Source organism: Nematolebias whitei, chromosome 1 (assembly GCF_014905685.2).
Source record: "Nematolebias whitei isolate Nwh7 chromosome 1, NemWhi1, whole genome shotgun sequence".
Classification (NCBI taxonomy): domain Eukaryota; kingdom Metazoa; phylum Chordata; class Actinopteri; order Cyprinodontiformes; family Rivulidae; genus Nematolebias; species Nematolebias whitei.
In genome coordinates this window covers 6,019,503-6,035,279 of record NC_056498.1, presented here as the reverse complement: position 1 = coordinate 6,035,279, position 15,777 = coordinate 6,019,503, and the positions used below count along the sequence as shown (strand labels likewise).

Below are 15,777 nucleotides of genomic sequence, written 5' to 3'. Positions count from 1 at the left end.
TTATGAGAATACTATCTTCTTATTTTATGGACTGCACCCCATTCGATAAATCATCCTCACCTGTGTCATTGTCATCAGAGTCTGAGTTTGTGGCATTGCCTATTGACTGTTGGATTGATGATAACCCAAGACCTGCAAGCCCTGAAAGTGTTGAATTGGAAAGGGAATTTGGTTATGATATCAATGAATGGTTAGAGTCTAGCTCAAAATTTTTACATGATGCATCACTTGCACTACCCAATACAAAGTCAATGACAATGTCCCCATTACTGACTCAATCTATGGAAAATATGTTTGAGAGTGAACATTTTAGCCCTAACTGGGGACAAATGAAAGAATCACAATCAGATATCTGGACATATGAAGGACACAATGTATATGGGGTTGAATCTGAAATTTCCTCAAGAGTACCAGCTGTTGTTGATGAGGAAGAATTCAAAACAGACTTGCCTCAAAGGCCATTACCAGTGAAAGACGCAAAAAGAATGGTCCAACCCACTGCTGCTGTAGACCAAAAGAGCAAGACAGCCTCTTATAGGGTAAGACTGAGAGCATGAAAGAACAAGCAGACTCACTGGTTATGATTAGCTTTGTAACAAGTCACTTGAATAATTAACAAATAACCCAGTCTAAAGAAATGTCTTGATAAACTAACACAATGGAAGTATCTAACACTTAGATTGAGGCTGATGTGTGTATAGCTATTTTTTTTTATTTTACAGTTAAATATCATTAAGAACTTTTTTTGTTCCCCATAACGGAGCAAAGAAGGAGAATTGGAGATACCCTCTGTCCGTTCAACCGTCTGTGCATGTTGTTAGCATGATAATTTGAAAAAAAGAAGTGAGGTACCAAATTCTCTTTTGGTAAGTGGCTACCATAAAGTCATAAAAACGGTCCCTATCAAAAACTGTGTTAACACAACAAATTCCAACATGACTGCCACCATAAATGTCCATACATCCTGTGAGCTGGATAACTTGAAAAATAAGCAACATGCCGAGTTCCACTGTGACTTCACCTGGTGCGTAGCTGCATCATCTCGGCACAAGAATGGTCACTATCAAAGATTGAAGGAAGCTATCCTTTATAATTTTCCTGTCATGGATTGAAAAATGGTAATTGGAAATACCCTTCATCCATCCATCAATACATGTTGTGAGCATGATCACTTGAAAAATAAGAAATTACACTCATTTTAGTGTGCAGCAACTTCTAGGAGTAAGACTGGTCATCATCAAAAACTGGATTTCCAAATCAAAATCCAAGATGACAATCACAATATTTATATGTTAACCAGCCACCCCAGTCATTTGAAGAAACTATGACTCCTAGTTTTTATATTGTTTAAAAGTAGTTTCCTCCAATGATTGGGATGGTCCTCAGTGTGGATGAAAATTATTCTCTGGTGGCCAAGGCCACCATCGGCCACCCTCTGGCTTCACCACTGCATTTGTTGGTGAATGAAATGACTCCCTCCACTTGCAATGATTTGTCACACTGCGCTGCCTTGGACAAGCAAAAAAGAAAAGAACCTACTACATAGTGTAACTTCTACACACTTAAATATTTTGCACCAAAAACATTTAGATTTACTTGCATTCCCTGTTCAATTCCAGTCTAGACAAACACTCGTCTTGAAAACTACAAACATTCACTATTCAAATCCCTCAGTGACGGGGGACATTGGCATACCGATTGTTGTGATTTGTTTGCTTGGTGATGGCTTATCATGAAAGCTGCATGTTGTGGCTACACATGCTGTGCTGGTCTGTGATGTGTTGACTGGTTTAAAATGCAGAAGTAAATTTTAAAGGTGCATACAAGCTTTCTGTTGATTTAGAGCTGACTTATAAAGATCATTTCACTTACAGGTTCCATGTGATGGTATCAAAATCAAGCAACTGTCTGCTACACCGCCAACAAAAGGTGGCACTAAAATAGGAGGGCTGTTTATTGATGATCAGCAAGTTACATCCCTTCCTATACAACTACCTGCGCAGAGTTCACACAGAACACATCGGACTGTTACTCCAGTTCTGCCAACATTTGAGAAATCTTCATATAAAGAGTCAGACGTGCCTCGTGGGTACTCAGAGTGGGAGTTATCCCCTAAAGGAGCACAATCTAGTGAACTTTTTTCACCAATGTCAGACCAGATTTTGGTACCCCCAGATTACAAGGAAGTATTTTCAGGGGATCAAACCCTGATAGTTTCTCAATATAGTCAAGCCTCCTCTGATGATTTGAGTCCATTGTCTCCAGTGTTCAGTGACTTCAGCTCAGCACAGCCTGCAACTCAAGATAACATTGACGAAGTATCTAAAGTTGTTGAGGACTTTCAGTTTTCTCCTGACTTTAAGAGAGTCCTCTCGGATTTTGAGAGAACAGCGTTAGAATTCCAATTGCAGGATCCAAAACTCCAATCAATGGACTCAAGAAAGGTCTCCAAATCTCTAGAACACTCTGATTCAGATCAAGAATTCTTTGATTGCAGACAAGATTTTTCTGAACCAGATGACGTAGAAGAGCCAGAGCATGAGGCTGCTTATCATATCTCTGAACCCCCATCCCCCAAACCAAGAACTTCTGATATGGGTACCCTGAAAGTTAGCTGTGAGTTCTCAACGCAACCCTTTCTTCAAGTTGGAGATCCCAGACGATTCTCTTTTGGCAGTGAAAGTCTTGGCGACCTTGATTATGATTCAGAAGCTTCACAGGAGTGTGCCACAAAGGGTGACATCCACACATGTGAGGAGCTTCCCTCTAGAGATCAGGCAGGGTATTATGATGATGACGACTCCATGGGAAGGGTAAGAGGTTGTGCATGAGTGCAGCACTGCCTTGGCTCGTGAATTACCTGGTTTCAGGCTGACTGCTGTGACGCTGCATTAACATTTTGGGAAATTAATATCACTCTTACTGGACTAAAGGAGGCTGTGTTTTGAGTGCATGAGAGCCAAAACAATGAAGAAGAGTGGAAAAAGACTCAAACTTTTCTTGCTTTGAAATAAATGAGCTGTTCCTTACTTTGACACGTTGATATTTACAAACTGCTGACTTTCACTTTGTTTGGTTTCTGCATGCTGTTGTTTCCACCAGTGTGTAAAATGAATACCCTGACCATTCTGTATTCCTTTACTCTTATGTTTTGAGATATTTTACCTCTCCCTTATAAAGCCATCATATGTTGTACTCTAGCTCAGATCCCTGCACGGTTGTTTTAACTAAATATTTTTGCATTACTGGGTCTTCTCTTCATCTCACATCACTTGCACATGCTGCTTTTAAACTGTGTTTTATTTTATTACCTTTTAAAAATGTAAAAAATGGTTTCTCTGGCAAATGGAATCTAAAAGTGAGGTTAAGAGAAAAGCTGAAGCATGGGCTGTCTGCAGGAGTGTGTGGCATTAGCAACTCAGTGATTGACTCGTGCTGGTTGTGTGCTGTCTACCAGGAGATAGCAGAGGAGCTAGGTATGCTGTCCTCTGATAGCTCAGAGGAAGAGGTGCTGACCACCAGAGTGGTACGACGCAGAATTATCATTCAGGTAAAAGAAAGCATGGCACAGCTCTGGAAGGGTGTTTTTGTTGAGCAAGACTTCTAAGAGTTATTGGAAACTATAAAAACTGTTCAAAAATTCACATGGCATAAATTATTGTCTTGAAATACAGAAATAAAAAAATCCAGACGGAAAATGTCAAATATTCTGTTTAATATTTGTTTATTTACTCTTTGTTACTCTATCCTGCATCTGTTTTGTTCCATTACAAAACCATCTGTGTTGATGATATCAATTTACTTGTGGGTGGTAAATAATTTTGTTCACTTTTTGCTGACTTGGGCACTAAATGATTCAAGAAATTAATTTCCACCAGTTTATTTTCAGGCTAAGAAATCAAACAATGCTTTGTATACCCTTCACATTGGATACGGAAACTGCTATGCTCTCCTCAACCTACACAATATTTTAGAACGTGGCTGGTCAGAACCAATTTTTAAAATCCCCCTTCAGCAATCATGATTCTGCTACACTCTTCATACTCACCATAAGGATACTTCCTGCTATATTGCACATCTCCGTGATGCTCCCCTGCAACCTCACCACACTCAATCAGCAGCATGTTCAGAGCCTAAGCCCTGCCAAGGTACAGTTCTCTTGGACTGAGACAGGATGCATCTAATGTACACACCTGAAGACCATGCTACATTAGAATGATGTCATGGATATCATGTATTCACTAAATTGTTTCCTCGACTATATCATATTTTGCTAATACATTGGAGGTTTCTGAGCCTCCCACCATTAGTTTTAGCCTTGGAAACACCATCAGCAACATGCTATGCTGTATGTGAATGGGTTTTCTGTGGCCCACATCCACTCTTCTTTCTTCCTGGTCCGGACACAATCCTCAGAGTAGCTGTTCCACTAAGAGTGTGGCAATAACTTGATGGCATGATGGGGTATAGACTGGGTATCAGGCCCGTTCTGCTTCAAACCTTTGACTACCAAGCCACCGTAATGTGCGGTCCTGTGCCAAGGCTGTACTTCTATCTCGGTACGGCAGCTGTGGCTGAGTGTTTAGAGCAGTCATCCTCCAATGTAAGAGTTGGGGGTTTGATTCCACCAGCATTCACATGCTGAAGTGTCCCTGGGCAAGACACTGAACCCCTCATTGCCTTCAATATGTGTCCCATCGGTGTTTGAATGTGATAAAGCACTGATTATTCTTTGTACAGAAATAGTAGAGTGCTGTACGAATGGATAAATGAGGGCACAGATTGTAGTGTAAAGCGCTTTGAGGATCTTGATATGATAGAAAAGCGATATTTAAGTACAGTCCATTTACCATTTACCTCTGCCACCATGCTCTAACCAGGACCCCAATATGCTGCCACCACAATGATAAACCACTACAACAATTAAAGAGTTTTGTGCATGCCTAAAACCCTCCACAACCTATCATGCTCCATCACATTTAATGGCAAGCCCACTATGTTCTTAATACATCCCTAAAGACCTCATCAAAATTGCAAAGAAAATACACGTTCTGGCTGATTTTACCTGTTCCCATTGCATAGTGAAGTGAGGGAATTGTAAACACTCTCTGTCCATCCATTCATCCATTCATCTTTGTTGTTATCATGATAACTTAAAGAATAAGTGAGGTACCAAGTTCCATTTTTGGTATGTGGCTACAACTTGGCGTAGCCACTGTCAAAAACTAGTTGCCAAACTATGCTTTCTAGTTTTTATATTGCTTAAAAGGTATAGTTTTCTCAATTGATTGGTGTGGCCAAACATTAGCCTATGGTGGTAACTATTGACCACCCCCTGGCTCCACCGTTGAACTTGGTGGTGGGTAAAATGTCTCCCTCCACTCTCCAGGAGCTGTCACTTAGTGCTGCCTTGGCCAAGAAAAAATAAATAAATAAACTTCCCTCTCTTCTCCACAGTGTAACTCTTACCCACTTGAACATCTTGCACCAAAACATTAAGCTTTACTTGCATTCCCTGTTCAATTCTAGTCCAGAAAAATACTCATCTCCAGAACTACAAACATTCACTATTCAAATCCCTCAGAGACATCGGCATATTGCTTATTAATGTCATAACAGCATTAACATCCACTGTGAAGGGAGTCTTAAAACAGCTCGTAGACCTGCTGGTTCTGACTGAGTAATGTTAAACTAAAATGAAAGCCATGTGCAGCTAATTTCATGTCAAATGTACCCAGAACTCTGAACTGACAGCTTGGGTCTTGGGTATTTTGCAGGCTGATAATCTGCCAGACATCCCCCCACAGACCGTCACTGAAGAGAAGTACACAGACGAGCACGGCAACATGGTAGTGAAGAAAGTAAGGAACATATAAAACCTAGAATCAGGAGATCCAGACTTTAGAATGACTGGGCTTTTTTTGTAGAACTTGTCTTGCTCTATTTTCCACCAGATCACACGGAAGGTGATCCGCAAGTATATGTCTCCGGACGGCTCAGAGACACAGGATGTGAGCATTGAGGGCTCTCACCAGGAGATGGTGCAGATAGAGGAGGGAGATGCTGTGTCCAGAGTGGTGAAGAGAACGGTGCTCCACACGGAGGGAGATCAGAAGGAGGTGGGGGTCCAACAGCTGCTGCTCTGACACGCTTTGATTGCAGGAGTCTTGTAATCCTGACCACTGTGTTCTCTGGCATTCAGCTTATCCTGAACCTGACTGTTTTGCTGCATTTCAGATATTTAAATTTTTATAAAGGGCCGTCTTTATGACTTGTGTTGAGTAGGAAAGGAAAGCTGTAACCAAAAGAAAAGCTTGAATAAGCTAAAGATGGGTAAGGATCCCTGGAGGAGAGTTTTTCGCTGGCAGCTCTGTTGTATACTCGAGTTCAGAATGGTTCCAGGAAAATTTGCATTCTAACACAGCCTTTATTCTTCTCTTCCAGCTGGTTAAAATGTTTCCTATAAGTCCTTTAAAGGCATACTTCAGTCATCCATCTGTAGATAGCTGTTTGACTATCTTCGGTTTGGCAAAAAAAAAGTGTTACACTCTGAAACAACTTATGAGCTAAAGGCGAGTCTGAACACAATCAAGATTGTTGCAGTCTTAAAACTGTGACAGTGTGCAGAATTGCATTGTGGGTCATGTGAACACTCATTTTTAAAACCTTTTCATCTTCATCAGTTTCTCAGGAACATGTACAGAGCATCTTCAAATATGGATTTTTCCTCTCAAAGTTTTACATACAAAACCCCATAATCACCAAATGGATTAAAAAAAAAAAGTTTATTTATTTTTGCAAATTTAAAAAAAAAATGTCCACATAGTTAATCACAGCTTTTGCATTGACACTCAGAATTGAGCTCAGGCACATCCTGCTTCCACTGATCATCCTTCAGATGTTTCCACAGTTTGATTGAAGGCCATCACCATCATCATCCTCCTCATCAGTCTCAGCCTAGTACCATGGGAGCAGTAGAAGCATCCAGCAACCTCCACCTGGACCAATGTTCAGTAAGAGGGTTGAGGACACAGAAAGGGAGCACTGTCCAAATACAAATGTCCTCTGCTCATTGTCAAGGAGGACGCCCCATTTTATAGGTTCCTTCAGCTTTTCAAGTTCAAGTTCAAGTAAATTTTATTGTCATTCACATCACATGTGGTACATGAGGTGGAACAAAATTATGTACTCGGGGTCCCAGTTTCACCTGAAAATAGCAAAAATATAAAGTGTAAAATGAAACAGTAATAAGAATCTAAGATATAGTATATATATAAAGTGCCCTGAGACAACTTTGTTGTGATTTGGTGCTATATAAATAAACTGAAAAAAATTAACTGAATATACACTAAACAAACACCAAATTGTACACTAAAAGATCTAAGATATACGCTAAATACTAATGTTGTTAAACAATATGCCGTAACAACAGCAGCCTGAACATGAGTCTGAGGTGAGTAGATGGGTATGAATGAATAAAGCAGCATGAGAGAAGTCACATATCACCAATTAATATGGCATTACACTGATTTTTTTTCTTACAGTGATTTTCCTGGTTAGAGATTCATGAGTTAAAGCATCAGGGTAGAAGCTGTTCCTCAGTCTAGTGGTTCTACACTTAATGCTCCTCAACCTCCTTCCTGAGGGGAGTGGGGCAAAAAGTGTGTGTGCTGGGTGAGTGAGGTCCTTCATGATGCAGATGGCCCTCTTCCTGCATCCAGAGGTTTAGATGTTTGTGACGGTGGGGAGACTGACTCCAGCGGTCTTCTGTGCAGCCTCCATGCCACACGTTGATGCTGGAGCACAGGATGCTCTCCACTGCACACCTGGAAAAGGAGGTGAGGACTGAGCTTCCCAGACCAGCTCGTCTCAGCCACCTGAGGAATTAGTCTCTCATGAGCTTTCGTAATCAGGCTGGTGGTGTTGTTTCTCCAGCTGAGGTGAGAGAGAGAGAGAGCGAGAGGGAGAGAGACAGAGAGAGAGAGAGAGACAGAGAGAGAGAGAGAGACAGAGAGAGAGAGACAGAGAGTTCAAGGTTTCTTTATTATCATACACACCACATGAGGTGGAATGAAATTATGTACACAGGGTCCCAGTTACATCCAACAAAAGTATAAATTGTAAAGGAAAAAACGTAATAAGATCTAAGATATGAACTAAGAATTAAGACAGACAGATAGATAGATAGAGATGTTAAACTTCTACTGAATACAGAGGATTGTTTGTAAATCCAACATTTTTCAGTCAGGTCATCTGGACAGTTTCTTTTTTTTGCTGAAACGTTTTGCCTTCGGTCCGTTCAGCAAAAAAAAAAGAAACTGTCCAGATGACCTGACTGAAAAATGTTGGATTGTATACCTGGATTATTGAGCATGGACTTTATTGTTTGTAAATGTTTGAGGAAAAAAAACGTATATTTAATCTAATTTGGAAAAACGCTGACACACAATGTAAAAAAAAAGAGAAGCACTGAGTACTTTCAGGATGTACTTCAGGTCATTTGGACGATTTTTTTTTTCCCCTGAGAAGTTTCATTCTTCAAAAAGAAGGACTTCATCAATCCGAGGAGCCACAAACAAACTGAGTTCCACAAACAGTACACTCCCATAGTGGGAAAAAAACAGTTTGCTGGTGATAAGCTGGTTTCTGGGACCAGTCCTCTCTTCTGTCAACTCCTCTGAGGCAGCCTTGCCAAAGTGGTTCAAAACATCAAAATTCATGCACAATAATCCAGGTAATAATCCAACAATGTTCAGCCAGGTCATCTGGACAGTTTTTTTTTTTTTTTTTTTTTTGCTGAGATGTTTTGTCTTTCATCCAAAGGACTTCATCAGTGATGCAAAAGTTTAATATTGTTTTCATGACCTTGTGGTGATCTGAAGAGTGGGGTCATCTTGGGATGGCACTAATCTGTGATGGAAGTGGGTCTGCTTGGATTGTATTGATGAGCTAACGGCTAGTCAGAGACTGTCAAAGTGGTCTGCTCAAATCTGCAACAAATCAAATCAGTTCATACAAACATTTCCCAGCCCTTTACAACACCATCAGTTTACCATCACACAGTTATTTCAACAGAAACAACACCTACAAAGGCCCAGACAGCAGCACAGGTGCTACTGCTAACTGCAGCTGCCACTAACTTATAAGCAGAGAGTTCTGTGTAAACAAGAGTGTAACATGAAACTGACAGCGTTTGCACAAAGAAAGGTTAGAGTGGAGTTGTTTAAGGACAGCTGCCATCTTTGTTCTTAGCTGCACTCAGACTAGCCATTAGCTCATCCGTCCTGTTAGACCTGAACTAAAACAGAGGATTTAAACAAGCTATCTACTGTAGGTTAGATGTTTTTTACTCATAATCTTTCCACAGAGTCCCACGTCACAATGCCCAGAATATCCAGAATATTAGGCGGTTGTGGCTGAGTGGTTAGAGCAGTCGTCCTCCAACGCGAGAGTTGGGGTTTGATTCCACCAGCAGTCACATGCCGAAGTGTCCCTGGGCAAGACACTGAACCCCTCAATGCCTCTGATATGTGTCCATCAGTGTATGAATGTGCTCTAAAGCTTTGATTAGTCTTTGTACAGATCTAGTGGAGTGCTGTATGAATGGGTGAATGAGGCACAGATTATTGTGTAAAGAGCTTTGAGTGTCTTGATAAGACAGAAAGAAGCTGTATAAGTACAGTCCCATTCCTTTATAGATAAGAGAACAAACTTCTTTTGTCTGCAGCTGACCTTCACTGAACCTCGGGTTCTGGGCACTGCCACAGCCTCAGCGTTCGAGGCGGAGCCAGTCCAGGGCCGAAAGGTCAGTAAGGTGGTGAAGACGACGGTGGTGAGAGGCGAGAGGACGGAGAAGCAGAGAGGAGACCACTCCCTGGCTACAGACCTCCCCTCAGCCCGGGATGACTTTCAGAAGGTCAGTATCCAAAAACAACAGTTCTGACACCAAGAGTCTGGATGTGTTGGTGGAACAGAGGCTTTACAGGTGTCTGATGTGACTGGACCCATGCGCCCCCCCCCCCCCTCCCTTCTCATTGGTCTTCCTCCAGGCGTTGAGTTATGCCGGAGGCTTTGGGAACGTGCTCCTGCCTCAGGTGGTGGAGAAGGAGGTTGAGCAGGACGATGGTTCTGTGGTTAAAAGGTTGGACTGCATGGACTTGCTGTGATTTGGTCCTAACCTTCCAAACTGGATCAGAACTGCTTGAAGGGCACAGCTTTGACTCAAACTGACACTCGGGGTCATTAAACAACAAATGCTGACTAAGCTGTGTTTAAATATTCTTTGAAACACAAACCTGCAATCTGAACCCACAGAGGAGGTCCGGGCTTTGGACCATTCCACTGCACAGCTGAAGTTTTCTCCAGTTGTTTCGTTTCCTGTGTCTGCTTCAGAGCTCCCATTAACCTTGACATGACAGACATTGACTTTTATTATCAAACTAAAAATGATAGGCTGTTAACATGCTCGACACTAGGTGGCACTCTGCTCTTTATTTTCCAGTGAGATGAAATAAATACTAATTTTGATAAAATGAAAAATGTTAAAGACCTTTCTATATTTAGTGTTGTTTCTTTTATTCTTTTTTTTTTTAACAAAAACAGTTTTGTGGGTTTTGTGGTATTTTGACTTTTGTCTCATTTCAAACTCACAAAACAACCAAATAACTTACATTAGCTGACATTAAAGCTCATGGTGTTGTTTTCTCAGCCGGTTCTGTTCAAGAATAACTGATATGAAATAACGAAAATGCAGGAACTCTGTCCCGTCTGTGGCTGGTGTGATTGTAGCGTGTTTATTGTGAGAAGCAGGGTTTAGCTCTGCACAAGTGGATCTTTGTCTTGTTATTAAATGGTAAATGGACTGTACTTACAGAGCGCCTTTCTATCTTATCAAGATACTCAAAGCTCTTTACAACACAATCTGTGCCTCATTTGCCTCCACACATACATTTTGAATAAAGTAGATGCCATTTCCTGCATTCTGGTGTATTTTAATGACTGCGGTAAAGCCATTCATTCGGAAACATTACTGTCGCTCAAATCCAGAGTGCTCGATGACAACATTTAAAGCTGGGTTGTATTTGTGCCGTGGTGTATGGCCCATGTTTAAAGGAGAATAACGTATTTCCTTACTTTAAGTCCACGCATAAAACCCACTGTTTAAAACCCACAGCTGAATTTATACTTTTCTCACAAAGTTTGTGTAAATACAGCTGTGGGTTTAAAGACATTTCAACTTTAATGCACCTTAACACACAGCGTCTAGCTAGCCGTGCTCAGTACAGACACGCAAGCTAAGATGCTACAGACGTAGCGTTCCACTTCTCTCAAGCATCCTAACCATGCCGGTCAGCAACTGCCTGCACTAAGCTCACTAAACTAGTGAGCACCACCAAAGTGTCTCCTCCTCCTCACCCTGTGAGCTTCCTGCCAAGGCAGGAGACAGAGGAGAAACACTGCTGCTGTGAAGAGTTGTACGTAACCAGGAAAACCTGGAGTGGAGTTTTAGTGGTTCGAGTATTCTCCTATTAATCAAGTGGAATGGATTTATTCATTAAGAAATAGAAACAGTGTTGAGTGAAATAATATTTCATGGTAAATGTGTGTGTGTATGAAGGGAGGGGTTAAATGAACATCTTTTATATGTGAGGGGAACACATCCCCCTCACATATAAAAGATGCAACACCTATGACTACTAGATTTCTACAAAGATAATCTGAGTCTGTAGAGACTGAGAATTTTAGAACACATTCATACACTGATGGGACACACATCAGAGACAAGGAGGGGTCAGTGTCTTGCCCAGGGACAGTTTGACATGTGACTGCTGGTGGAATCAAACTCCCAACCCTCCCATTGGAGGACGACTGCTCTAACCACTCATCCACAGCTGTTTTATTACTTAACCAAAGCAGATGTGGCTGAGGGGTTACTTTTGTTCAACCCAAAAATATTCCCCTACATTGAGTGAGCTCCAGGTAATGTCAGTCAGCATGCAGGAATGATCTGACCACTTTTGATGAACTTGTGTTTATCTTCTGCTCCTAAATATTGCGACATCACTCTGTTCTTACCCTGCTGCCCACATCAGAGCCAGATGGAGGTGCTTTAAAAAGAACTGTCATTGCTTTTTGTTTCCTCTCAGCTGAAGGCCGTCTGTCAGTGACGATGTTCAGCATATTTGGGGCAGCTGTGGATGAGTAGTTAGAGCAGTCGTCCTTCAATGGGAGAGTTGCGGGTTTGATTCCACCAGCAGTCATATGTTGAAGTGTCCCCGAGCAAGACACTGAACCCCTCATTGCCTCCAATGTGTGTCTCATCAGTGTATGAATGTGATCTAAAGTTCTGATTAGTCTCTACAGATTCAGATTATCTTTGTAGAGAAAGAATGTTGTATGAATGTGTGTGTTGGAGGTAAATGAGGCACAGATTGTTGTAAAGAGCTTTGAGTGTCTTGATCAGATAGAAAGGTGCTGGTCATAAAAATAGAATATCGTGCAAAAGTTGATTTATTTCATTAATTCCATCTAAAAGTGAAACTTGTATTATATTCATTCATTACACACAGACTGATATATTTTTAATGTTGATGATTATAACTGGCAACTACCGAAAACCCCAAATTCAGAATCTCAGAAAATTAGAATATTACTTAAGACTAATAAAAAAGGATTTTTAGAAATGTTGGTCAACTGAAAAGTATGAGCATGTACAGCATCAATAATTAGTTGTTGCTCCTTTTGCCTGGATTACTGCAGCAATGCGGCGTGGCATGGAGTCGATCAGTCTGTGGCACTGCTCAGATGTTATGAGAGCCCAGGTTGCTCTGATAGTGACCTTCAGCTCTTCTGAATTGTTGGGTCTGGTGTATAACATCTTCCTCTTCACAATAAGGTCAGGCGAGTTTGTTGGCCAATTAAGAACAGGGATACCATGGTCCTTAAACTAGGTACTGGAAGCTTTGGCACTGTGTGCAGGTGCCAAGTCCTGTTGGAAAATGAAATCTGCATCTCCATAAAGTTGGTCAGCAGCAGGAAGCATGAAGTCTCGAAAACTTCCTGGTAGATGGCTGCGATGACCTTGGACCTCAAAAAAAACAGTGGACCAACACCAGCAGATGACATGGCACCCCAAACAATCAATGATTGTGGAAACTTGACACTGGACCTCATGCAACATGGATTATGTGTCTTTCCTCTCTTCCTCCAGACTTGGGGACCTTGATTTCCAAAGGAAATGCAAAATTTACTTTCATCAGAGAACATAACTTTGGGCCACTCGGCAGCAGTCCCAGGCGAGACACTTCTGACACTGTCTCTTGTTCACAAGTGGCTTGACATAAGGAATGCGACAGCTGAAACCCATGTCTGTGTGTTGTGGTTCTTGAAGCACTGACTCCAGCTGCAGTCCACCCTTGGTGAATCTCCCCCACATTTTGGAATGGGTTTTGTTTCACAATCCTCTCCAGGGTGCAGTTATCCCTATTGCTCGTACACTTTTTTTCTACCAAATCTTTTCCTTTCCTTCATCTCTCTAGTAATGTGCTTGGACACAGAGCTCTGTGAACAGCCAGCCTCTTTAGCAATGACCTTCTGTGTCTTGCCCTCCTTGTGCAAGATGTTTTTTGGACAACTGTCAAGTCAGCAGTTTTCCCATGATTGTGTAGCCTATAGAACTAGACTGAGAGACCATTTAAAGGCCTTTACAGGTGTTTTGAGTTAATTAGCTGATTAGAGTGTGACACCAGGTGTCTTCAATATTGAAACTTTTCACAATATTCTAATTTTCTGAGATACTGAATTTGGGGTTTTCATTAGTTGTCAATTATAATCATCAACATTAAAATAAATAAACATTTGAAATATATCAGTCTGTGTGTAATGAATGAATATAATATACAAGTTTCACTTTTTGAATGGAATTATTGAAATAAATCAACTTTTTCATGCTATTCAAATTTTATGACCAGCACCTGTAAGTACATTATATTTCCTATATTAAATCACTTCTTGGTCTGTTGCCTTCATACATCTCCTCCTACATGTCTCTGTGTGAGTGCAGCTACAGCGTGCGCTCTCAGGACATTATTACCTGCAGTGTTCCCTCAGTGAGGACTGAACTTGGTAAAAGAGCCTTCTCCTACTCCGCTCTTGTTTCCTGGAATAGCTTATAAAAACAATTGAAGCTCTCGACCTTGACCTCTCTAAGTGGCTTTAAGAATCTATTGGACTCCTGGCAGGGACCAATGCAGACATGTTCCTGATTTTAGTTTTCTACATTTGTCTTAGAATCTAGCTGTTTGTTAGTGTTTTTGCCATCTTATTTTAATTTTGTAAACAAAAAACAAATCTGTAACCTTTTTATAACTGTCTATTGTTGTTGTTGTCCATTATTGTCATCATTCTTTGTTGAAATCAGGTCTCTCTTGTAAATGAGTCCTCGAGGCTCAATGGGATTAACCTGTCTAAATAAAGGTTGAATGAATTTACCGTGTGTGGGAGTGAGCAGAGTAGTCCTGACAGTCACGACCTCGGCACCATCGGCGTAATGGTTGATGGTCACCATACTTTTGTGTAGTAACACAGATGTTTGCAACAATAAACTGTGTCTGACAAAAGTGCAGAGTTTATTGTCCACTGCTGCAGTGTAAATGGGCAATGCCTAGGTAGGCATTGCTAAGTTCAAGTTATCTGTCAGTCTGTCAAGAGAACTTGAAAAACAAGTGAGGTACTAACTTTTGGTGTGTGGCTTCATCGAGGTGTAAGAAAGGTCACCATCAAACAATGGGGTGCCAAGTCAAACTCCAAGATGGCCACCACCATATCTATATGTAAACACGGGCGGCTGTGGCTGAGTGGTTAGAGCAGTTGTCTTCCAATGCAAGAGTTGGGGGTTCGACTCCACCAGCAGTCACACGTTGAAGTGTCCCTTGGCAAGACACTGAACCCCTCATAGCCTCTAATGTGTGTCCCATCAGTGTATGAATGTGATAAAGCTCTGATTAGTCTCTTTAGAATGATTTGTTCAATAATCTTTGTAGAGATCTAGTAGAGTGCTGTATGAATGGGTCAATGAGGCACAGATTGTGTAAAGCGCTTTGAGACAGAAAGGTGCTATATAAGTACAGTCCATTTAAACTGGCCACACCTTATCATTTGAGAAAACTGTTTTCTAGTTTTTATGTTGCTTACAATTATAGTTCCCTCAAATGATTGGGGTGACCAAAGATTAATCTATGGTGGACAAGGCCAGACTTCAGCCTCTTCCTCCGTACGTCATGCTTTATGATGAAGAACTATTAGTTGTGTAACGGTACTTGGATTTGCACCATGATGGTTCGATCCAGATGTTTTGGATGGGTACATTGAACCAACAATGACTGTACTGAACCAAACCATGACTGAGACGTCCCCTTTCACCCCCACTAACAGAAAAACATTTAGAAACCAGAAATAACCTGACTACGTATGTGTCCATCAGTCAGCAGGAATGATTTACTGGTTTGTCCTACGAGCGTCTGACGTGTCTCTTTCTGTTTGTGCAGCAGTCGGATGCGTAAGTGTCGGACCCAGAAGAGGACTGTGGTGAGGGATGCCCAGGGGAAACACGTGCACTTGGAGCGTCTGGATGACACCCCAGACGCCCTGCGGCCTGACGCCCTGCAGCACCACCTGCACCGACTGCTCCAACGCTACTGCGAGGAGGAGGAGGAGGAAGAGGAGGAGGAGGAGGAGGAGGAGGAGGAGGAGGAGGAGGAGGAGGAGGAGGAGGAGGAG

The 15,777-nt window shown here is 41.6% G+C and overlaps 1 protein-coding gene across 1 annotated transcript in view; it reads left to right on the top strand.

Annotated features, from left to right (window-relative positions):
* The window catches only part of ank2b (ankyrin 2b, neuronal), a gene marked incomplete at its 3' end in the record, with an annotated part of 215,575 nt that extends 199,884 nt beyond the window's left edge, over nucleotides 1–15,691 (top strand). The window contains 5 exon segments of the mRNA XM_037674797.1: nucleotides 5,778–5,861; nucleotides 5,955–6,119; nucleotides 9,728–9,916; nucleotides 10,050–10,141; nucleotides 15,546–15,691. Coding sequence (XP_037530725.1) covers nucleotides 5,778–5,861; nucleotides 5,955–6,119; nucleotides 9,728–9,916; nucleotides 10,050–10,141; nucleotides 15,546–15,691 — 676 coding nt within the window.
* Nucleotides 15,692–15,777: the final 86 nt, after the last annotated feature.